The sequence below is a fragment of the Stylophora pistillata genome, chromosome 5 (genome assembly GCF_964205215.1).
Source record: "Stylophora pistillata chromosome 5, jaStyPist1.2, whole genome shotgun sequence".
NCBI classification, from domain to species: Eukaryota; Metazoa; Cnidaria; class Anthozoa; order Scleractinia; family Pocilloporidae; genus Stylophora; species Stylophora pistillata.
Genome location: NC_142523.1, coordinates 36,755,288 through 36,780,844, shown reverse-complemented (window position 1 = coordinate 36,780,844; position 25,557 = coordinate 36,755,288). Strand labels below are relative to the sequence as shown.

At 37.7% G+C, this 25,557-nt stretch overlaps 1 protein-coding gene and 1 pseudogene across 2 annotated transcripts in view; both read right to left on the bottom strand.

Annotated features, from left to right (window-relative positions):
- Positions 1-6,883: 6,883 nt before the first annotated feature.
- LOC148731754 (FYVE, RhoGEF and PH domain-containing protein 4-like) overlaps positions 6,884-25,557 on the bottom strand; it is a 98,850-nt pseudogene continuing 80,176 nt past the window's right edge. Inside the window, exons 3-10 of the transcript XR_016001993.1 lie at positions 14,972-15,022; positions 14,310-14,368; positions 13,213-13,284; positions 12,027-12,106; positions 9,773-10,459; positions 9,209-9,268; positions 8,548-8,645; positions 6,884-7,798 (exon numbers count right to left, since the gene is read on the bottom strand). The product of XR_016001993.1 is annotated as an FYVE, RhoGEF and PH domain-containing protein 4-like (transcript). The remainder of the gene's footprint in view (positions 7,799-8,547; positions 8,646-9,208; positions 9,269-9,772; positions 10,460-12,026; positions 12,107-13,212; positions 13,285-14,309; positions 14,369-14,971; positions 15,023-25,557) is intronic.
- Positions 16,542-21,772, bottom strand: LOC148731763 (FYVE, RhoGEF and PH domain-containing protein 4-like). Its single transcript, XM_088762063.1, has 4 exons — positions 21,531-21,772; positions 18,964-18,994; positions 17,858-18,010; positions 16,542-16,777 (listed from the first exon to the last, which is right to left on the bottom strand). The coding sequence occupies exons 2-4, from the start codon at positions 18,990-18,992 to the stop codon at positions 16,576-16,578; spliced, it is 384 nt and encodes a 127-aa protein (XP_088618189.1). The 5' UTR covers positions 18,993-18,994; positions 21,531-21,772; the 3' UTR covers positions 16,542-16,575.

Genomic DNA, 25,557 nt, shown 5'->3' with positions numbered 1-25,557 from the left:
AATATCTTCCCCTGAAATTTCGTGGAAAAGATGTATCGTAACTAAGTTAAATTAAATGTGTTGTTGGTTAAATTTAGTTTAACGCTTCTGAATGGTCGATTGTCTTTTCAAGTTAAGCTCGGTGCAGCATAAATTTAGTTCAGTATGACTGGTCTAGTTTGTAACAACGAATGAAATAAAAAAGCCAGCTTATGATCAAGAACGCATATCAGATATTGAACTTGTCACACCCAACCAAATGGTATTCTATCACAGGCGGCAAAGTTACAGCGAGAGACAAGCGAGGGGTGTAGTGCGAAATTAGATCTACAAGATCATACAAATTCTAGAAGGATGAGTTGATTAACAACGCGGATACTTTCTGTCCATCGTGAGGAAATATCTCAGGAAACATCTAAATCTGGTTTTCTTTTGCCACGTACTATTTACATGTAGCTACAATTTAAATCGATTAGAAATTTGGTGAGCCACTTTAATTAGACAGGACAATACGGATCTAATGGAGTTACTTTGGCTTCAAATGTAGCAAGGGGTAGACAAAGTAAATTACAAGACATTAACAGAACTGCCGTACGAGGTTACAAGGAAACCAAAGCTATTCTCAGGATTCGAAAAAAAATTTTAACGAAAAATGTGACGTCACTCTTCAAAGTTCCATTCTATGAGCTGGTGAATTTTGCAAACCTAATACTTGTTAACTCTAATGTCTTTATTTGTTTTATTCCATCATTTTTTCTTGACGAAATGATGTCGAAGTGTAGCTCTCCAGCGGGCGTTAGCATGAATTTTGGAACTCGGCCGGTCGGGTGAAACTTCAAGTGTAGTTACAGTTCAAAACTTACATGAAGATGAGTAAACAGATTTAAAAATAGATGATAAAGTGAGAGCTTCCGTAAACCAAAAAAAAACCAAGGAATTCAGCTGGGTGTCGAAACAGATTTGTCCCACATGTTTTAAATGTGATATACATCGCACGCTGTTTTATCAAGTAAAAAAAACTAAACAAAAACAATAGTAGGATACCTTTCTGCGTTCGACTTTGATGGCCGCTTTTAAACTATGCAAGCTCGATTTATCGTCAAAGAAGCCCGTACCCTGAACTACAGATGGTATCTACCTCGGCGTTATTTTTTTCTTTTTAAGTTTTGAATGTCGTGTCTCTCGCTTAAAAAGATTTGCAAAGATGTCGACACTGTGGCAATCGACCCGTGGAGCGTAAATCTACCCTGGCACAAACTGGCTCCAAATGTCAATGAATAGCCGCACACGTCTGACTCTAAAATCTGAGCGAAACAAGCGGTTAGCTCCTCAGTGTATAAAAACTGTCATTTACTTTTAGTTGTTAGTGGCAACGCCGTCATAGGAATTCATCTTTATACTCGTTAAAGATTAAATTAATTTGTCCATCTTCCCACTATGTGCATGCCATAATTTGTTGAAAAACTTTTTCTTTTACCTGTGGGACTCTCGCTCTCCAGACCTAGTTCTTCTTTCAATTGCGAAACTTTATCTTCAGCCATAACTAAGAATAAAAACACAACCAAACCGATTTCCTGCGTGTCATAAACATTTGTTTGAAAAACGATTCTGAATGCAAAGGTAAAACAGGTAAACATATTACAGTCTAAAACATTGTAGAGAAAAACTGGAATGTATCGTATATTTTTAATAAATTTAATAATCTACCAGGAAAATAAGAAAGAAAGATAACAAAACACCGTACAGGTTATTGGACCGACTGCGGTTGAATATGAAATAGAAATAAACGTTATAAGTTTTCTAGCCTCAGAATGATGAATCTCCGAGTTTCAACAGTTTCCCACAGTAGCGCTCTTACTTGGGATCGTCTTGATCCCCATGGCGAGTAGAATAAAGAAAAAAACTAAAATCAGTCGACTAAGTTTGCAGGGATAGTCGTCATTTTGCTGATTTGCGTTCAAATAGATTTAACGCACATTTGTGTAAGATGACGCTTAAAACAATGCACCACAACTGAATTCTTACCTCAATCTCAAAGATAAATTCTTGAAAAAATGTTTCCGCGATCAAACTTTCTCGAGCTCTTGACTCTAGATGATTGTCTCCAAAATGAACATGTAACATATACAGTGTTCTTGTACAGACAGGAAGTCGTAGGGAGGTTGTAGGTAATTTTAAGAAAAAAAAAAAAAACTGGAAACGGAAAGCAGAACTTCACGTTTCATTTTCGTATGTCATATTTTTATTAAGGTGCTGGGTAATTTTTAGCATTATTATCTAAAGCTTGACTGAATCGAAAACTGTCGCGAACGACATCATGAGCGCTGCTGCTCTCAAATCATAAATGAAACCATCATCCAATTATACAGAATGATTTAATGAAAAAACTGATTGGCAGAGAATGTTTATCTTTGCTTTCAAGACGTGAAAGCACAATTATCCGGAAAGGACTTCAACTCACGCGTATAACAACGCTTGATCAACACGAGAGAGATGCGCAGCAGTAGTGTGGTGAATTTTACGGAAGACTGTTAAATTCGACTCCTCTGCTCCTTTTGCTAGAGGTACCTGTTACCTACTAAATTTCCCTTCATACCCCCCCTGTCATCAGAACTCATATTCTCCACAATGTTCTGTATACATTTCATATCACTGACGAGGAGAATTTGTGTATCGATCAAGAGCTTCTTTAGTTGGCAATCAATTTCTTAATTCTCGCTTTCAACTTTCTTCTGTAATCGCATGTCACCACTAAATATAAAAACAGATTATAAAGCCCTTGGCCTACTATTTTTGATAGGCATGGTTCGAAAAGAAAATTTATTATTTACGCTGCCCCTCCCACAGAGAAATAAAAAAGTGGGATGCCAACACCAGCTTCTTCCGAGCAACAAAAAAGCACTGAGCCTCGAAAGAATTCGAAAAGCACCAACGATATAACTAAAGGGAACAGCAGATCAAATTTGTTCACATTCCCTTGCGAGAACGATGAACACGTGACTAAAATTTGCTTTGCCCCCAGCATAAGCGGGCTTCGTAGCTCAGTTGATATTAGCATCCAACTAGTGCCTAGAAAGACTGGAGTACCACACCTTATGCCCCGGGCATCGAATGCCCCCTTGCATCATTAGACGGCTGCATGTTGACAAGTATTTTGACTTCATAATGACCTCAGTTTCAACATGCGTTTATTACATTGCGAGAACCACTTTGCATGTGATCCACCCAAGATCACATGCATGCTTTACTATAATGTTTCTACTCAGTTTAGAAACTGAAATACCTTACACATCTTAAAAACGATAGCATAACTGATAAGTAATGGTGCGGTTGCGGTAATGGTATGGCCAACTGACTTGATGACTTAAACTGGCCACCTTAGAGAATTTCTAAGCTTACGTATCGAAGTAGTGTTGCTTTTGTAAGCATAACCAAACTTAAAACTCTTTTATGTTTCATCAACGGCAACTTATGGATTCTAAGCAATGACTCATAGTCTTAAGCCCTCCCCGCCATTTTCTCTTAAGAAATAATAAGAATGCGCTAAACGACAATTTAACGTTTTCAATAAGAGGTGGGTTAATGTTTCTGCAGAGGGCATACATCTTCATTTCCTTTTGAAAAGTTTCTTAAAGCTTTGGAACTCTTTCATGTCTGTTATTAGATTGATATGATCCAAGCATTTTTACTCAAAAGCCTGTCAAACAGGTTCTCAATAGCATCGTGCGAAATCTACGATCACGTGACAAAAACGTATAAAGATGACTGACCCGGCAATCTGTAGTTTTACTCAGTTAAGACTGAGTCAATTTCGATCCTCAAGGTTCCGCCATTTAATTTCGATAAGTTTCAGGACCTCAAAATGAAAACCGTAGCTGTCCTGCCGCCGTTTTTTTTTTTCCTTGTCTTTGGTAAGTTGTTCATATAAAGCTTAAAAGAGATTACTTTTCGTTTCGGAACCAGAAACGCTCTAAAGCAAGTTGTCAATCCTTTAACGTCCATGAGTGAACAGGACAAAAGTTATCCTTAAAATAAAGGAAAACATCAATTAGGAGATTATTAGTTGATCCAATACCAGATTCCCCAAACTAACATCATAAGAATTGTATGGCAGAGGGTAAGGAGAATTACTAAACATGATCTTAGGCCTAAAAGAGTTTAAAAGTATCAGATTAGAGCGGTAATTATCGATAAGGCTAAGCGGTGCGGTGTAACTAAAATGTCCTGGTGTAATTCAATTTGATTACCTTCAATTTCTTTGCATATATAAAAAAAACAAACAAACAAAGAAACGCGGTATCGATACTAACTGGACGAAAAAGAGGAGAAAATATTTTGTGAAAAGCAAAGATATAGATGATTTAACCGTGAGTGATAGTTTGCGTAGAAATTTTATTCACACACTCATACCAAAAAGAAAATTTAAGCGGTCTGTTTTGATTTTCAATTGCTAAAGGGATGATTAAGGTTGGAGTAAACCGACGGATGCAACAGAGTTAGTAATCTCAGCTTAAATAACGATATTCTTGATTTAGATAAGATTAAGGTGTATGGTGTAAAACTCTTCTTAGTTGGAAATCAAACTTATTATCTTTCTTAGGCTTGCTCCAATTTGCCGAAGTATTCAGCGTGCGACACTTTGGTAAGTCTAGAACTTTGACATTTGCGAGAATTTAAGCTCCTAACCTGAAGCTGTTTTCTTTTCATTCCCAGGAAAAGCCCCATTGTAACTGTGCACCGAGCTTAGCCTGCAAGGAAACACGGGAAATTGACATAGGAGAACAAACAGCTGAAGTGAAGCAATGCATGCCGATCAATGAGCCCATCGTCGTCGAAAAACTAACAGAAATTGATGTCAGTGAAATTTTGGACCCTGGAAGTGCAGTACTGGACCCGGTATCAAGATTTTATCCCGGCAAGGTGAGGAAACTGATAATTAAAAAAAAAAAAAAAAAGAAAAAGCAGAAAATAATTGTGTATTTTGTCCTTGCAAGGTTTTCTTTCTTATTTCTATTGGAGCAGAAACTGTCAGAACTTAGGTAAAAATTTAAATTATTTTTTCCTCGCAGCGTTTTTAATAACTTGTAGTCGAGAGAAATCGTGTTACAACGGTTCTAGCAAAACTCTGTTTTACCTTATAATTAGAATTGTTTTCCTTGTCTTTTGGAAGCATCAGAAATTATGCTGTTTCTTTGAACGAGGAAAAATCCCTATCATGAAATCTTGCCTTTGTTCAACTTTGATTTCAGAAATGCACGACGGCAGCCGACTGTTTTTGGCCAAACACCTGTTGTCTGTTTAACAAGCGATGTAGCCTGAAGTTGCTGAAATACTTCACTTGTTACCTCAGGGTAAGTGCAATAACTGTGAATAGTTAAATTTTAATTAACTGTTGAAAGAATCGTGGATCACTTTGGTTTTGTTCTACATCACTCTGTGATTGGTTAAGAAAGTTTGCGTCTTTTTTTTAACCAACCAGGTTCAAAATGAAAACCAATCGCAACTGGTCCCTCGTTTAAAGTTGTTCAGGGGGTTTCGGTGTTCACTTTGAGTTCCTATTGGCTCCTTGTAATATTTCTTTAGTTCTGATTGGCTGTTTTGACTACATAAACTTTTGATCTTTACAACATGTAATCGAGAAGCGCTCTTGGATGGTAGGCGGGTTTCCTTTGATGCTGATGCCTATTCCCCAGTCTTTCATAAGTTTGTCTCGGTCGAATCACGCGATCTGAGAACAAACTGAGGTCTGAGAACAGACTGGTTTGGGGGGTAAAAATCGGAAGGGAACAATGAGGGTTCAAAATAAGAAAGTGGAATTTAGAGTGCCCAAGGCCCACCCCCTGAGGAGTGTTTGTCTACTCCTTAAAGATTGTCCCTTTTTCTACAGCTAAAAATTGTTCCAACTTCTATAGCTAAGTCGAGCCACCAAAACGAGTCAATGTTGTTTGGGACGCTCTGAAAGTGTAAATACATAGGTAGGCTTTGTGAAATGGAAACTATAGAGCGATAAAAATGGGTTTTCAAAAGTTAGAATAGACCACCGAAATCTCACTGGAAAGTAAACAGGCATTCACGCTCCCCCGAGTCCCACCCCCCTGAGGACTCTTCGTTTATTCCGCTACTGTAATGAACCCGATCTACTTTCCTAACCAGACATTATTTTTTTATTTAACTTTTAGAGCGTGCATAAGTGCGGCTGTCAGGAACATTTGGTTTGTAAAACCATGACTCACGTGACACTTCTGATCGAGAAGATTCCCTTTCCCATACGGCAGTGCTTGCCGAAAGACGAAGCAAAATCTTCTTCGTAAGATTTCTAGTAATCATTGTAACATGAAATAAAATCTGATGGTTTGATTTGGTCTTGTGGCTAAGATTCAATGTTTTGTATAGTTCTTTGCAGTCTATTTCACGTCACCAGCACGCTAACTGCACTTTCCTTGCGCTTTTCTCGCATTCAAGCAGCAGATTGTCCCAGGCTAATAGTGGTTTTCCCTTACGGTTACCGAACTTTTACTGCTCTTTTCCCGTAGATTATCCGCATTTTATCCGGAGTCTTATCCGGCAGTTTTTCCCCGCAATTTACTTGCGCTTGCCTCGCGGTTTCCCAGCCCATCCCACGTACTTTCTTACACCTGGCAATAAAGAGAAAAATATAACCCTCTTGAGCAGGCCATCATGTTCATAATGACAATACCCGCGGAGAGTGTTTGAAATTGAAGCTGCAATTTAGAGAATGGCATTATTGTGACTCGATGATGGTTTCCAAGGGAAAAAAAAGTGAGATTTGGGGAGTGAAACTCCGAAAATTCGTCGTGGGAATGATAATTGATTTTGAATTTTTCAAAATAGAGATAAATATTAGATTTATCGTCCCTCCAACCGGTACTACAGACAGATAAGGCTGAGTGACAATGCAGTTTATTTCCTTCGCATAAACAAAATTCCATATTACAAAAATATAGAGGAAAAAATATCTCTATTCTTAACTTGAGACACTTCTTAGTTAAATTTTCTTATAGTTCCTCAACAACTCCAATTCTTTACAATAGCTCATGAACACATCTCCGCATCTTTCGACGCATGAAAAACTTCAATTAGTTACCGGATCTCTGATTTAGTAAGTGTGCTATGATTGTTCAATTTAACGGGCCGTTTTTCCCTGTGCTTTTTGAATACAGATATATCTTAGTAATCTCGTTTTCCAGGTTCGTATTATATGTTATGCCTTTTTCGCTCGTTTTCTCCACTCGAAAAAAACTCGGTCTATAACTTACAGTACGGACATCGAACCCGGTTAGTAAGTGGTATTTCAGTTTCTCTGTTTCACAAAATAAGCGGCCTAGATTTATGTACCGGTATTTATTCAATTACACACACGTGAATGTTAATGAAACTAACACCGCGTCTTTGATTTTCAGTATCATATTATAAGTGATATTATTCGGAGACACATTGTGAGAGTTACACGTAAACAAAATGCCTCGTAGGGATCAAGAAAAACCTAACCAAATCAATCTTGCCTTTCATCATCCCACCAGCTGTTGAAAGTATCCCATAATATTCTTTGACTTCATTATGTCTCGTATGTCTCTGTCTCGTAATTTTGAAGAAAATTCTGAACGTGAAATAAATTTATTGAAAATTGCATCCTCGTCAGGAGAACGTATTTTTTTCAATTCCTCAAATATTTTGAAGCTATTAATATCACAAGGCTCAAATAACCGTGACCTCTACAGTCTCACTGCTTTCCTGATTTTCCAGACTTTTTTCGTCAATTTTCTCAGCTTTCATTGCACGAGCCAGAAGTTGCATCCACCTGATAAGAAATAAAAACTCTCCTTACAGTTTTCCGCTTATTTCTTTGGATTAAGGTGCGGAGAATCTGACAAAATTCAGCCCTGATTGTCAGCAGTCTTCTCCAGGAACAGTTTTCTCTATCTACCCCCTGCCATGGTATGAGAAATCATTCTTCAATGCGCTCTTCAGTGTAGTTATACCAAACCACACCGCTGGAGATCACACCAGTTTCTGTATCAGAGAGTAACAGGTCGCAATGACTACCGCACCCCCACCCACCTCTCGACGGGGTTCTAGTCTATCAAAAGTTATCCCCTTTCCATCCCCTTCCGTCCCAACTCCGTCCCCCCCCCCCGCCATTTCGCCAGGTCTTCTGACAATGTGCTGGTCTTCATTGGGGTGGACAAAGGAACTTAATACTTAAATTCCCCGGAGTCGATTCACAACGATCTTCTACCTATAATACCCATACATTATCCAGCAAACAGGTAATGAGAATTCTCAAACTTATCAGGTAGAATTATCATCTTGACCCGTTAACAAATTCCCGTAACTAAATTACAAGGAAATGTGTAGCAGCTGGAGGAGAAAATTAACAATCAGATTTTGGGAGTTAGAACCCAGACCTCGCGATTTGAATTCTAGCGCGGAGACTAAAACATAAGTAGAAATATCACATCATAGCGATCTCTGATTCATTGACAAATTCTGACTAGAAACGTATACTGATTACTAAGTAGAGTTTGAAATTTCGTCAGTTGTTATTACCTTTGCATGCTCTCTCCATTTTCGGCCTCGAAAAAGTACACCCGTAGGTTTTTGTGATGTACTTTAAACACATTTTTTCGGCCGTCCACCTCGTCTGCCTAGAATGGAAAACGTAACAAGATACATAAAAATCCTTTTGCAATGATGCGTGTAAAATAATTTTCATGCGACATCGTAAAACAGCGCGTGCTTAGAACACAGAGGCATTACTTGTTGCAACAACACAAACTTTGCCATCTTCTGAGAGGCTTTGCAAAAATATCAATTTACCATAAACGTAGGCATACAAAAGTTAAAATCTTATTAAAAACCGTGCCAAGTTTGTAGTTCAGAAAGAGAAACACTGTACTGTCTACACGATTTACATACATTTTATACTTCGCTAAAGACTTGTAGTAAAAATGTCGTAAAGTAATAAGTAATCGCAGAGAATCGAAAGCACTTAACTAATCGATTGTACGTCGTAAAATCAGTAGTCAAGTGATCAGAATAGCCAATGAGAATAAAGGAAGAAATCACGAGAAGCCAATCAGAACTCAAAGAAACAACAGGCCAAGGGCCTGAAGCGCGGGAAAACGCGGTTGACGCACTTTTAAGAAAGGAGATTTTCATGCAGGGGTTCATTTCACAGGAATTACACGGTGCTGTCAACATAACTTACCTTAGATGGCTTGTCTGCATTGTGACCAGGGAGGGGGAGGTTAAACTCTGCTTTTGTGTCCTGCATCAAAGAGACACAAATACTTTCAATGAACTCCACCAAAGACTAAAAGTACAACACTTATAACAGCACGAGAATCGCAGGGACCGCTGGAGGAAGCTTCAACAATCTTGGCGCACGCATGAAAAACAAACTCGAGCGATCGCAGAAATAAGTTTGATTGTTGCACTCGCAACTACCGCTATCGCGTTTTCTTTCTTTTTTTTTTTTCTCAGCCTACTTAGCGAAATAGTTTCCAGTTTCCAACCTAAAAAAATTCAACGAATTTACAATTTAAAATAGGTTTAACTTGTCTTGGTAAATTTCTCTCTATTTTACGTCTAGCTGTAGTAATGCAACCACTGAGTAAGAAACACTTCCTGTCAGTCTTCGATAAAGTTAAAAGTACCTCAAGATGTTGCCTGCCAATACTGGAAAACTGTTGTTACTAGTATTGCCACAATGTAGGTACTAATACTGACTCGGAAGTGATCAATATGGTACTGATACTAACAATGCCTTTACATTCTTGGCCTTGTACCGCAACAACACAAAGTCACTCGGAAGCACAAACCATATCTTCTGCCAGCTTTTATCTCCTTTGGCCTTGAAATTCAAGTATCCACTGTGCCAGATCTTTGATTCCTGGCCGATTTTCAACACACTCTGACACATCCCTTCCACTTCCTTAACTGCTTCCTCGCTGGAGCCCTTCACAAGAACGCTGTGACAAATTTCGCTAACCTTCTCCAGTTTCCCATTCTCGTACTCCAGCGGTGCTTTGAAGCCAGAACAATGTCCGCACACCACCCGTCCAAAGGCGCGAAAATGATGTCTCCTACGAAACTTCGTAAACAGGACGTCTCAAAGCATGCACGTGCTCACTGCTTCGTCTCGTACCCAGGCTGGCGCTTTCTTTCCCAGGTCTCCCTCTTCCATGACTTCAAGCTTGGTCCCTCTTCGATAACTCTCTCTTTTCGTTGTCAGTTCGTCCACGGTCTCCTTAAGTTTATTCACCCAAGCTTCTTTCTCCTCGGCGGACGCTGCGTTGAAATCCATGACTCTTTGTTTGCTTACTATACGAAAGCAATTCTCTATTTCCAGTTCTTCGTCCACGTCGTGTACTTCCATTCCGTACAAGTCCATTTCTACTTTCACTTTGTAGTTGTTTGTGCCAGGAAACTTTGCACAGCAAAGGAGAATGTCGTTGAACTGCAAAACAAAGAACATGGTCCAAATTTAGCTTCTACAACCCTTTTTGGAGTAGAAAGGGGCGAAACGTTTGAAGGCGAAACATTACACTTTGCGGCTTTTATTGTAGTTATCTTAGACTAGGTCTACACAGGAGGAAATTGTTCCGGATTCGTGATGAATCCGAAACGTTTTAGTACCGGATTCATTCTACCGTTTACACGAAATTGGACGAATCCGAAATAAAAACTTCCCGGTTTGGTCGTGTAACCGCGGATATTATTTCCACCTGCAATCTTTTGAGTTTGCGGTGAAACCAAAATGGATCTGGTGCTAACATTGCTGGTGGTCTCCGGTTGCCTAATCTTGTTGCAGGTTCAGGCGATAAATTTTTATCATGTGTACCGCAGTATTTCTGAAGAAACGCAAATTATTATCGCAAGGAAGTTTAACGTCAGTCACACTTAGTCGCCGACGACGTAGACTGCTTAGCATCTGTCCAACTCAAATTTGCCTCAGTGGCATCTGGATCTACTCTAGCCATTTTTGGGGGAGGCATTTTCACTTTGTCGATCGCACGACGAAACAACACTGGGCTTGGTAACCATTCCATTTCGAATGTTCCCGGAGTTGTCGTTGTGTGTAAACGGTCAGGAACCCGAATATCCTTTCAGTGTAAACGCCTACGAATCCGAATACTCCAAGATTGATGAATCCGGAAACATTTACGAATCCGGAAAACTCTCCTCTAGTGTAAACCTAGTCTTAGAGTAAGAGATAATTTTTTCCCATTGTAAAGTAAGTCGTATTTCAGCCGGCCCGGGGGCTGCAATGATTTTACTCCCTTATAAAGCTATTTATCTATCTAAACTATCTATCTACAAAGGCGTTCCAAATATAACCAGTTTCAGGAGCTAGTCCCGAACTAGAGCTCTGAACTGCGTGGTCTTCAGACATATACATATATTTATTTAATAAGTAAGTTTTAAAAAATATGCAACTGTACAGCTGATGTGGACCTACCACTACTAAGTCTAAATAAGGGAAAACAGAAATTTACAATACAATTGTCATAAAGCTACAAATAATATACAATACAAGTTAAAAGAGAAACCAGATAATTTTAAAAATATGTAAATTCAGGGTTCCTTTTATAATTTGTAGGGCATTCCTTTTATATGGTGATGTCCCTGACATAGGTCTTGATGGAATTTATCTTTCTTTTAAAATAGACAGGGTTTTCAAGCTGTTTAATAGTGTCACGTAAAGGAGGAGACGGGAAATATAGTTCTAAGTTCTCATCCGAGAGAGCGAAAATCAGTGCTCGACACTAACTTTTCAACTCTCTAGCCAAGTGGCTAGTGACATCTTACATGTTTTTAGATATTACGACAATTTCAGTTTGTTTACTAGCCAAACTGGCTGGCGGAAATTGAAAACCACAAGCCAAAACTGAATTTCTACTAGTCTGTGGCTAGTGGGCTACTGTGTCGAGCGCTGGATAATGTCTGACATTTGACAGAGGGCATCACAGATACAGAGAATTCTCTTCATCAGTTTTATGAGCATGGACACATCCTTTACTTACCAACATGAATATTCGTTCTTGATGACTGTCTGTCGTCCTCGCCGCAACCTTCCTAACGCCTCTCCCTCAATCACAAATTCCTGGAACGACAACAATGATGCAAATTTACGAAAGCCATCGAAAACCGATTGGGATATAGAGATGACTCCATGGAAAATGCGCGCGTACGATTTTTATTCGCGAGTTGGGGAGTATCAGAAAACGAACGAGTGAGCGCTGGGAACGAGTGAGTTTTCTGATACTCCTCAACGAGTGAATAAAATCGTACAAAGCATTTTCCATGGTGTAATTTCTTTATTTTATAGATATTGATATTTTTGAAAAGAAAAATTGCTGGTGAATTTTAACAATTTGGGCGCGCATGTTTAGAAAACCCATTCAATTGCTATTATCAACTAAAATATAAAGTTCTCTTTGTCTTTTGAAATGTTTAATGAAGATAACAAATCCAAATATGTAGACGTAAATGACAACTTTTAGAGAGAAAAACTTGACTTAGATTTACAAGTCATAAATGTCGTAAATCAGAATGTCACTAAATCATGAAAACAGGCAGCGTCATACGCTTTTACGCTGAATAACGCAATGCAAACCTTAACCGATATCAGTTAAAAACAGTCTGCAACTTTCATGAAAATTCAAGGCAAACTTACAGTGTACATAACTTAGTCATCATTGGAGTCGCTGGATACTCTGATTCTCTTCCACTGATGCTTTTTCGTAATCTTGTCCTTCTTTTGTGCGAACGCTTAAAATGAATTCACTCAAAAGTTCATTCAGCTCGGCGGGAGGAATTTCAGCTATTTCACTTCGTGCTTCTCCTTTTGTTTGAAGGAACTCTGTAAACAAAGCAACATCTCGTTTCGTTTTCTTCGCTGTGTTCTGGTTTTCCTGTTCTTCAATAAAAGTCTCAATGGAACCTTCCAAAGAAGCAAACCTTGAACTAGCCATGTTGGATTCAAGAGTCGGAGTGAAACTCGCGGGCCACGATTGTGCACTAGTGAATTTTCGTCGTTCGCGTTTGTGATTGGGCGAACGACGTTTTTTCACAGTGAAAAGTCATCGTTCGCGTTTCCTATTGGCTAATGGATTTAACGTACTAGTTTTACGCGGGCTTTTTGTCGTGTGTAAGTCTCAGTATCTATGAAATAAAAACCAGTTTCAAACGATTGAACAAGATACTCACACGACTAGCAGTTATCAGCAGATAATCATCTCCTATTCGTTCCTGGATTTCCAAAAGAGTCTTGAATCGCTCCTAGTTTTAAAGAAAATTACTTTAACTATAAAACTGTTATCATTATGATTAATATCATTAAGGTATAGTGAAAAGACATTACTAGTCTAATTTTTTTAAAATTTCTGCAAAACTCACTCATTTTTCAGCATTTTATCCTTTCAATATTTATGAAAAAAAAGATGATGATGATGATTTTAGAAGTATATTGGGTTACTCTGGGTCCTAACCAATCAAAGACAGCCCTGGACCAATCAGTTATTTAATCCTACAACTCTGGGATTTTTAGCGGCCCTAAAACATCCGGTATAAATTACGTCAGAAGCATATTACTGACTTTTTTAAATTGTAATTAATTTGGTTTTGTCAACTAAGTTGAAATTGTAAATTGGTCACCTTAAAAAGAGTGAAAAAGCTGACGTTTCGAGCGCTAGCCCTTCGTCAGGGCGAATGATTCGCTCTGACGAAGGGCTAAGTCACCAAGACCCTGTTTACAAGCAAGGAGGGTAACCCTTGTGCTAGGGTTACCCTAGCAGGCGGGTCAAAGATAGCCCGGGTTTACAAGCAAAATTTCACAGATAGGGTTACCCTACCACCTGGGACAACTTACCTATGCTTGGTAACCGCACGCATTGTTATCAATGTTCAAAGGGTCTGGAAACAAGTAAAAAGTTGTCCCGGGAAGGCGAGTTATCCCCAGCAGAGCGTTTACAAGGCAGCTAGGGTTACCCTACCGCTAGGGTAACCCTAGTGCTCAGCTTGGGTTACTCTAGTGCTAGGGTAACCCTAGCTGCCATGTAAACACGTCGATGAAAAAAAGAAGAAATGTGGGAGCGTTAGGGTAACCCTCCTGCCAGGGTAACCCTAGCACTAGGGTTACCCTACCTGCTTGTAAACAGGGCCTAAGTTACAATTTAATTCGGTAAAAGAAAGGCAAGGAAAGATTGCCACCTAATCGACCCGAGGAAGAAAAGGTTGGCACAAAAATATTACAAGGAACAGTTCTGTGCCTCAGAAAAAATTCCAGATTTAACTTTAAGACTTACCGTTTTCTTCATGCTGTCACTGGCATGCTGTGCTGAAGCAGAGATGATTTTTAAAGCATCTAAAATAAAAACAAAACAAAAAAAAATTGATTTTGACAGCACCTCAAAAAAAGAGGGGAGACAGAAAGAGATAAAATTTGGTTGGTTGAACCGTATGGGAAAGATGTAAGGAATTAAGGAAAAAAGAGGGATATTTCTGTAATGAATCCCACCAGATCAAGATACAGGCTAATACGTCAGTCACCGATACTTCTCTGAAACTTGTCACATAATGCATGTTAGCACAGGCAGCCCAACCTCGATATACGATTACACACGTTTTCACTTTGCAACAGTAGAAATATCAGGGCTAAAGGAACCGAGGTCCGCTATTGTTTTTAACCTAAATCTTGGATAATTTTTGTTTTTTAACTACCATCATATTCCCGATAAAATCCTTATATTTGTTATTGCTGTGTAACAACAATAGAGTACAGACAGATTTACTGAGCTTTGGCTTGGGCCACCTGTGAAACCTCCTCCTTCTGATCCCCGTAGGGAGGGGGAGGGTGGGCTGGGGGTACCCCGGTATAAAGGCTAAAGCAAAGGGGGAATTAGCCTTACATCTTTCCGTCATGAGAGGATGTGGGTGTTACGAAACAAGAAAAAAAGGGTCAGCATACCTGAAGTGTTCTTCAAGTCAGGAGAGTCCTGTGGTAGCTTTGCGACATAGTCTGAATAAAGCAATGAGTAAAAATATCAACAAAGTACAGGGACAGACAATTCTCTTTTCCTGTCAGACTCAACATACAGAACTGAAAAACGTTTTTTTTTTTTCGCGGGCGCACACATGAAACCATGGCACTACTAAAATACCATGAATTTTTTTTACACAGATTGAGACGTAAGCAAAGAGGTAAAGATTGAAACTTTCGCCACAGATTGTCCATCACCAGGGGTACAAAATATCTTTTGCACCTGACCAGGTTTCATTCTTGCACTCTTGCCGAAATTTAGCCGCTTATATACAGTGGTATTCAGTCAATCGCGAAAATGCATTCACGCACGTTAGCGAACAGTTATGTCGATATGTCTACGAGAGGTTTCAGGCGGAAAGACTTATTCCCACTCGCGGCTTTACCTCTCAGTGTTTCAAACCGCGCACAAAACCGCCAGTAACGCAGGGAAAGCGCATTTCAAACAACAGAGATGAAAACGGCCCATCACATCGAAAGGAATTTTCAAAGTTGCAAAAAATTGCAACCTACATAAAGCGGGGGATAAACGGGTAACCGAGCCTCGGTTGGTTTCGGTGTTGCATCTGATTGGTCGAGAGGGTAGTGTGGCTTCTGGATAATTCATCAAAAACGTGAGGAGACGTTTTACTTCCAGTAAGAAGATACAAAATTAACTTCTGATAATCTCATGGCACCTAAAAACGACATTAATTGCTCCACTTGACTTGGTTGTTGTGGATAACTTTTGCGAGACATAATAGCAAAGCATGTTATTTTTGCAAACGTGTTATAAAACGAAAACCGACGAGAGCTCGATGTGAAAAACAAGAAAACTTCCTAAAGCGTGGGAAAACGCCAGCGATCAGGTCGTGATTGGTTTTAGTTTTGAACCTGATTGGCTGAGAAAGTGGCGGAGGTTTTCTGGACCAATCACAAAGCAAAATAAAGCAAAACCAAAGCAGTCTCGAGTCACTTTGGACGCTCAATTGAAAATTTCTCTAATTGTGTGACGTACTTGGATTTCCTCAATAAGAGTCGCCATAGTTGGTGACTTCTTTATCCAAGATGCTAAAGTTACTGTTGCTTTGTCGAACTTTCCAACATTCAGTGTATAGTTACATCTAAAGAAGCACAAAATGACAAAAACAACATTATAATTGGAATTAATAAGACTTGGGAAAATGGAATCAAATGATAGTTTAAATTGACGGTTGTAAAAAACAATGATCTATACGAATTGAAATTATCTAATTTTTTTTTAACCTGTAAAAGAATTCACTACAATTCGAGGCAACAACAGGACTCAAAGCTATGATCTTCACCCTAACATCAGTATGGATATTCTCCATACTGTTCTCTATACATTTCCTTAGATGCTGACAAGGAGAATTTGTCAAACAATCAAGAGCTTCTTCAGGGCTCGACACTAACTTTTCAATTTACTAGCCAAGTGACTAGCGACAGCTCAGATGTTACTATAATATCGGTTTGTTTACTAGCCAAACTAGCAAGTTGGAAATCGAAAACTACACGCCAAAACTGAATTTCTATTAGTCTGTGGCTAGTGGGCTAATGTTAGTGTCCAGCCCTGGGTTCACTTCTGGATTGTGAATCCCTCTGAGAAATAACATGATGTAAGAATGTGCAAAAACGAAATTAACAATGTGTATGCGAAATAATTTGAAGAACACTTGCTGTTTTAGAAATGGAGCCAACCCTTTTAGAATATTCCCAATTTGGTTGTTGGTGCCCCTGATAAAAGTAAATAAATAATCATTCTAAGTCAATAAATGAATGAAAACCTACAAGCCAGAGAATCAAGCAAATTCATCAAATACATGTTAAGAACTGATTGACTGACTGACTGACTGACTAATTGATTGATTAAATAATTGATTAACTGACTGACCGATTGAATGACTGAGTGACTGACTGACTGACTGACTGAGGGACTTACTGACTCAGACTAACAGACTGACTGACTGACTGACTGACGAAGTCACTGACTGACCAAATGATTGATGGATTAATTGACTGACTGACTGACTGTCTAAATGACCATTGAATGTCTAGCTGAATGATGAACCAACTGATGAATAATGGGGGTAAGTTTCTAGTCTAAGAGAAACCGGAGGCGCGATGGCCTCATGGTTAGTGCACTTGACTCCAGATCAAGTGGTCTGGGTTCGAGCCCTGGAAGGGAACTTTTATGTTGTGTTCTTGGAGAATAAATGAGAACTGGCGAATTTAACACTGGGGTTAGGGTTAGACTAGCATTCCATCCAGGGAGGAGTAGAAATACTCCTAGTCGCTTTATGCTACAGAAACTGGATTTAAGTGCTGGCTGGATGGGCCACTTGGCTCATAAACAGGCTTTTACCTTTCTACCTTTCTAGAGAAACTGTGGTGCTGGGTCCATGGGGAGGTATAACAAGACAATTTGGTTTTATCAGCTCAGTTGATAATGTAGATTGGCCACCGTAAAGAGATTCTGAAGCTAACATTTTGAGCATCAGCTTGTCCAAAGGAAGAGCTGAAGAGACACTTGAAATATTCTTCTCAGAGCCCTTCTCTATGACCAAGGGTTAACACTCAACATGTCAGAAACCCTTTACTGTGGTCAATCTACCAAGGCTGACCAACTCATTGCAGCCTTGAAGTTGGGAGCACTCTTTCTATTGATGAGAAAGAAGAACTATATAATTCAATTCCAAAAATGAAACTGGATGAAGGCTTACTGTCTTTGGCTTCATTAAATATTCATTAGATATGTATTAATTTCTTAACTTTGATTGAATATATCTAGTAACCAAAACGTAAACATAATTATACCGTTCTTTCATCCTCGCCTCCAACTTAGGCAACAAGAAATCTCTGTGCAGTTGGTGAATAGCTTGAATGTTGGAGAAAATGTCATTAAGAACTTCCCGACAGAGGTAAAAGCCCTGTTGCACAGCACTGGTTATTAATTTGCTGGTAAAAGACCTATACATGACATGAAACAAATAAATAAATGTCAAATATAGACCACTTTCATAAATGGCTGCCAGATTAATATTCATTTGTTTAAATTTAAATTAGCCCTTCTGGCCTCGTTTTCCAGTACAAAATTCAAAAGAGTACAATATCTCAAGCGAGGCCAGAGGGGCTAATTTAAATTTAGGCAAAATAATATTAATCCGGCAGCCATTTATGAAAGTGGTGTATACAGAACCCTTTTTAAATAACCAAAACCCGGGTGAGCACCAGGGGTAATGAATATGTTTTAGTAGTTATCATGGTACTCAATCATCAAATTGTAGACAAATAGAATCGTATTGAGTTTTCTTTCAAAGCAATCAAATCTGAAATCCAATTTCACACTAACCCTGGCCTGGGATTTTAAAGGAAGCCAATAAGATCAAAGTCTTCCCCACAGCCATTGTTTGATATTTTCACAGAAAACTTTTTCTCCCTCTCTGTAGGAAAGGAGTTCACTGAATGACAAATTTACAATTGCTCCAATCAAAGTTGTAACGTACATTGAAAATTGTTTCCAGTAAACAAAAGAAATGAACATTACAATTGTACCCTGTTAACAATAGTTGATAAAATACTGCTAACTAATATTTATTAAAATGTTAAAAGTAATGATTAAAGCCAGATCCACAATTGCAGAATAAATTTTCATCAAAAAGTGTTCCATACATAACCACCAAAATGACTGCACTGACACAACATTGACTGTTTATTGTATTTGAAAGATGTAACAAATATATAAGATAAGATTTTAGTGAGAAACCTTGTATCTGGTCAGCCCCCTTTCAAAATTTTCTTGCTAAATTTTATTACAATAAATGCAACAGGAGTGTTTCTCTTCCCTGCTTTTGTTTTTCCTTCATTAGGGAAATTGCACAGTCCCTGTCTAACAAGCATTGACTTCATTTTTTACGCCTTACCTGATCAAGAAGGTGCAGTCTTCTGACATAGCTGTAAATAAAATAAATCAATTAAAAACAATTAGTTTAAAAAAAAAAAAACAAAACAAAACAAACAAAAAAAAAATAAAGCAAATCATTTCAGTAAAATTTTCTCAAGATCTGAGACGATCATTTGTGCTGGTAGGACTCTGAGCTCAACTTTTTTCTGTTTTCAAATGGTGACCCAAATCAATAAATGGTCACTGGAAAGTCATGCAAAAGAGACTCTTAAATTCCATAAATCAAAGAAGCTGGAAATCAGTTTTGGAGGTTCATACCATTTCTTAAGGCCTGGTTCAAAGGACAAGTAGATTTTCCTAATTAAAAAGTAAAATTGGCCTTGACATTGACCTTGACATGGATATTGACCAAACGTTCTGACCAATCAGAATGTCTGGTTTGTTTCTTTCTTTGCACTGAATTAACCCAATTCTGCACCGATATAACTCTCTTCTGCACTGAATTAACTGAAAACTGCATTCATCTTACCCAATCAGAACTGAGAAATTTTTTCATGTATATTATTAAGATTTAAACAACAAAAGCATGTCTCCGAATTTTTTGTTTCTAAATACTTTTTTTTTCCAGAGCGATCTTTGTATGATCAATCCACATTTTTTTTAATCCTTTTTCAAAATGTTCTGTACCTTTTCACTGAAATTGAATGTGGCAAATCACAGACGCTTTGGTCCCGGGGACGGAGGAACACATTAAATGAGCAAAAAACAAAATTTGCTGGCAAGAGTTGTACATTAATAACCCCATACATTAATTATGCATTCAGTCTTTGTTCAATGATCTGTCCTTTGACAGCTTGCCACATGGTTTAATTTTAGCCAAACTTACTGCCTATGGTATACCATCCAAAAGTTGTGCATTTATAGGTAATTCCTTAACTGATCGCTTACAGAGAGAAAAATTAGGCGATCAATTTTCAGATTGGAGTCCTCTTCTTAGAGGAATACCTCAAGGGTCTGTATTAGGTCCCCTTCTTTTTAATATTTACCCAAATGATTTACTATTATCTAGCCTTCAGTCCAAAATAAGTTCATTTGCCAATGATACTCAGATCTTTGATATTAATAACGATGTTTCCCTATTACATGGACACCTACAAACTGATCTTGTCACTGCTCATTCCCGGTTTTGCTCTAACAGCCTTGTGATGAATCCTGATAAGTGTGCTACCACGTGGCTGGGTAAGAGCAATGACACAACTATACCCTGTTTTTCCATTGGGAGACAGGAGATCAGTTTTGTGGGGGGTGTTAAGCTACTGGGTGTAACCTTGATCATGACTTAAAAGTTTAATGAACATATAGGTAACATAGTATGGAAAGTTAGCAAGCAAATTCAAGTTTTACAAAGACATAAGAAATTGAATAACATCCATGCCAAGATTAAATTAGATCATGCTTATCTTTTGCCTCATTTAAATTATTGCTCTATTGTATGGCATCATTGCAGAAAAGGTAATTCCAACAAATTGAAACAACTTAATGAATGTGCATTGCGCTTTATTTACAATGATGATAAAAGCTCGTATGAGGAATTATTATTGTGTATTAAGCATCCTACTTTATTTAATAGAAGAATTCATAATATTTTAACATTGGTATTTAAAGCTTTGCATGGGTTGGTTCCAGATATATTTCTAGGCTATTTACTTTACGCAACTGCAAGATTAATCTGAGGGGGGATAATATTCTTATGGTACCCAGGGTTATTACCACTAGCTATGGCCTCCACTCATTGGCCTATCAGGGTAGTAAGCTACGGAACTCTCTTCCCAATAACATAAGACTGCTACATGAATTAAGTCAATTTAAATCCGAAATTTCTAAATTGAAATTCGACCTGTAGAATAAATTTTACTTAGTTTCATCGTGTTTTAGAAATTATATTTTAATATCCTTTGCTTTAGAATTATATTTTGTATTTTATATATACATAGTATTTAGATGGTTGGTAATTAGATTAATTTTAAATATTTTAAATTTAGATAATTTAACTTGGAGATATTAGCATGTATTTAATATCTTAAATTCAAGTATAAATATATCTTATTAACCAAGCACGAGGGTCGTACTGGGAGAATATCGGCCTGAGGTCTTGACAGTACGGACTGAGCGCAGCGAGGTCCGTACAAAAAAGACCGAGGGCCGATATTCTTCCAGAACGGTCCCGAGCAAGCTTGGTTAATAAGAGATTTATTATACGACAGAAGTTCAAAGGGACACAACTGCGGTATCATTCGGGACCATTCGGGACAGTGCCCGGTCCAATACTTAGAGAATATTGGACCGGCAATTGAGCATTTTGATTGGTTGATTTTAGTTATTGGCCCTCTGACTGCCCGAGTCGTGTAATAAATAAAGTTATTGTCATTGTCATGAAAACATTAGCGATAACAATAGAACTCCGCAAAGACTAGTAGTCTTTGTTTTCAAAATTTGGATTTTGTTTTAAGTCTTTTTTGAAACAAGGTAAATTCGATACGTTTCTAATCACATTTAGAATTGTGATTGGCTTGTGTCATTCCTCACCTTTGCTGTGTACACATTTCTTGGGGGTTTTGAGTCTTTGTTTCCTCGACAACTTTTTGCCCCAAATCGTGCATTTGTAGTACGTTCGATTCTGGTCGATTATTTCTACATAAAGTGAGTTCACATCATTATTAATATCAACGTCAGAACGTGGATCCGAGGGTATCCATCATCCAAAAAGCAGAACAACGTTCAGAGAGGTCAGGATGGCCAGGATGTTTTATAATCTTGCAATCTTGCAATCTTGCAGGCTTCTCTTGAGACTGCAATAGCGTAAGCCAGCGGACTCTCTTAACTAACCAATGACAATTCCCAAAATATCCACGTGATCCGGCCCGTGATCAGAAACAAAGACGATTTCAATTAGCGCTCATGTTTGAATGCACTTTTCATCTATTGACTGCGTTTACGTTGTTATTTCTCTTCCTGACAGATTAGCTTAAAACAACATCCCCAAAAAAGATGGGTTTTTACCGTCGTTCGATGGGAAGACGAGAACGGCGTGAGTGTTTTAGATGAAAAGCAAGTTGTTGGCGCCGTGGAGTTAAAAGAAGGGACAACAGTTCACATATCGACTACATAGTAGTACAAACAAGTAACAAGGGTCGAGCGGCCATTTATAAAGCTACGATTTTGAAAGTTGGTGGTGAGTTTAAATTGCGATATTCAGTACATGATCAAAACTGAGAATCGAATCGGTCAGTTGCATGTGACAGTTTCTAAAGCTTACGCTTAAAAATGAATCAAATCTATCAGTAAGCTAAAGGTTTCAGGATAATTTATTTTAGTCACGTTCAACAAGCTGCGACCCCAGCAAAAAAAGACACAGCTGCTAAGCCTGCAGTTTAGGATAACTTTATTACAACTTGTTGTTACAGTTACAACACGATTCTGATTAAAAAATCAATTATTTAACTGTTATTAAGCCCTAGCTTCACTCCAAAGAATGTTGGGTTAAAATTGAGTAGAAATCTTTGAATTTCAATTTGCAGTTCTAATCAACAAAAACAAACAGTATACATGAAAATGCTGCTTGGCAGCTTACATTTGAATGCTAACGCACAAGTGTTTTATCCGAAGAAATTACAACCACAAAAAATTGAGTCAAAGCCTGACTCTCACAGGAAAGGGTAAATACCATTTGTATCATTTTGTGACTGATAGTATTTATTGCAATAAACATAATTCAAGTTAATGTATTTCATGGAAAGGAATCAACAGATTTTATTCACAATTTGTGTCAAACCAAATTGAATGATTGATTAGGACTATTTTAAATAAATAGCTCTAATCGAGGATAGTTTTTATGAAGTTTTCAAGGAAAGAAAAATAACTCAAATTTCACTGTAATATTACTACACATTGATGTTAATATACCATAGAATATAAAATTATTTTACATCTAAACCTGAGTTAAACATGTAAATGAATTTCATTTGACTAATTGAATTTTTAGTTGGAAGTTAATGCATGTATTCATTTTATATTTAGTTATCTCAAAGTTTTCCTTAAATTCCCAGTAATTCTTGAACATTCTTAGAAATTCCTGCAAATTCCTAGGAATTTCTGGCAAGTTTTTAGATTTATAGCCTTTCAGGGAAGTGATTGGTGCTCTGAGTTGGAATTCCTAGGAATTGCCTAGAAATCCAAGTCCTGTTGGCTATGAACTTGGAATTTCTGGGTATTTCTAGATTTTTAGAACCAGAGTGGTTGCAGTTGGGAATTTCCACTCAGAATTTACCATGAAAATTCACACCTCTTATTCCTAGCAATTCCTAGAAAAAAATACTCAGGAATCTGTGGATAATCCTAGGAATTCCAAAATCCAATTTTTAAGGGGGGTTCAAAAGGGGGTTAACATTGATCTAACATAGGTTAACCTTGGTTTTAAATTTCTGGAAACTGACAGAAAAAAATGCAAATGAAAAATTCCTTGGCAAAGCTACTGAAAGTAAATTAAAATTTTTATACCAACTCCAGTGTAGGTTAATTGTGTTTTGAACAACCCGGCCCAACTGGTATTTTAAATGCCAATGCAGACCCTTCTCCCCATTCCCCTAGTGGAGGACATTTCTTTACAGTTGGTGACAGGGATTTTGTTTGTCATCAAATGAAGCAATAGGCTAACTGTATCCTTTTGTTTTTTGGTGATTTTTAAAATTTATCACTTCAATCTCTGTAATAGCCTATTTCTGCCAACAACCCAATTGAACAAGAAACTACAGTCAGTGATATCAGCAAACAAAATGCAAACAAAAAAGAATCCTCTGATGTGACTGTCAGTCTCAGGGAGGCCAATCTTCAACAGAACAACACGATGAAGCACTAGTCCCACCTGCTTCTTTCAATATTGAATCTTCCTTGAACAAGAAGGACTTGATGGATTGTATCAAAGGCACCATTTATGGTATGATTGTATCAAAGGCACCATTTATGGTATGATTGTATCAAAGGCACCATGTATAGTTTTGGAGATGCGATAGGATTTTAAAGGGGTGAACTGCCACATAGGAAGTAATGTACATCATATCATATTTATGCTTGCCAAATTTCCAGAGTCAAATGCAAGCAATTTTTTCTAACCTTCATTAATAATAATATTTTGATAATAATAATAATTGTAATAATAATAATAAATGCCTTCATTGCTCATTAGAGAAAAATACATATCTAATGTTACAGGATGAAAGGATTAAAAATGTGAAAAACTAGTTTCATATATCTGGCATAAAATATCATAAAAGGTTCTATTTAAAAATTAATCTATTTACAAATGTGTTCTTATAACATTCTGTGTTTATCTTGGGCATTTGGCAGTTTTTACGTCTAAGCTTGTTGGTTAAATTGTTTTTTTTCTTACAGTAAGCTTACCTCAGAGGGTGGTTATCAGGCTGTTTAACTTTTTAAAAAATCACTTTTAATTGTCTTTTCTTGTAGTAATGATCTAGTTAATCTCATTACCCAAATTTCTGAAAATCCTTCAACTTTTGAACACTATCAAAGATTTTGCAAGGAATGACAAAGGCAGGGGAAGCTGTAATTCTTGATGTCATCTTGAAACCCAAGGTTAACCTTGTAAGGTCCCTTTTGCTTGCATTAGTCATGCCTCATATGTTAAATGTCAGTATGCATATTCTCCATACTGTTTTCTAAAATATTCCCATGATACTCATGATGAGAATTTGTTAATGAAACTGTTGAGTAGTCCTTTCAGCCTTAAGGCAGCAACTTTTACTTCATTTTACGTTGATTAAAATAAATCTCTGATGAAGAAGTAAACAATTACATAGAAAAACTGTGGAAGAAGTTTGTGTTACAAAGCAGCCTCTTCCCATTTTTCCTGTGTAAATGCTCAAAGGCTTGTGCAAACTTAAGACATTTTAACTGAATAGTGTATTTGCCTGTGTATAGATCGACCTTTTATGACCAAAAATATCAGCTCAAAAAATCACCCTTGACTTATACATGGGTCATACACAAAAACCTGACCCAAACAATCCAAGAAATTAGTGTAACAATTCCCAGTTGTGGGAATAATCTAACAAAACAACATGGTGTCCACAATAACCTGGTGGCCTACGATAATTTCTTATTTGCTTTCTGCTTTCAAACTAGTGTTGACAGACTTGGTTTCAAAGTATCTTTGATTGCTTCTTCCTCAAGCCCCAAAGTATGAGAGGTTATAATTGTGAACCTTAATTCACCTCCACAGACTCCATTACTCAGGAGTAAGCCTATATTATTGTATGATTCTTACAGATTTACAGTAAGACACACTGTAAAGTAAGTAAAGAAATTTTTCAATGCAAGTCAAGATAGGATACATTTGGAATATGATATGAAGTTCAAGGATGCTCACTGGTGGAGATGAGACTCTGGAGAGTGAACAGATGACTCAGATCAAATGATTTTGATCTTCTAGTCTCCATCACTTTTTCAATGGCTCATCCTTGAGCTCTACTGCAAAGAGCCGCCTGGCACAAGTAAAGACTTTAAGACAGTAAGGGCTCTAGATTGACTTGAGGTA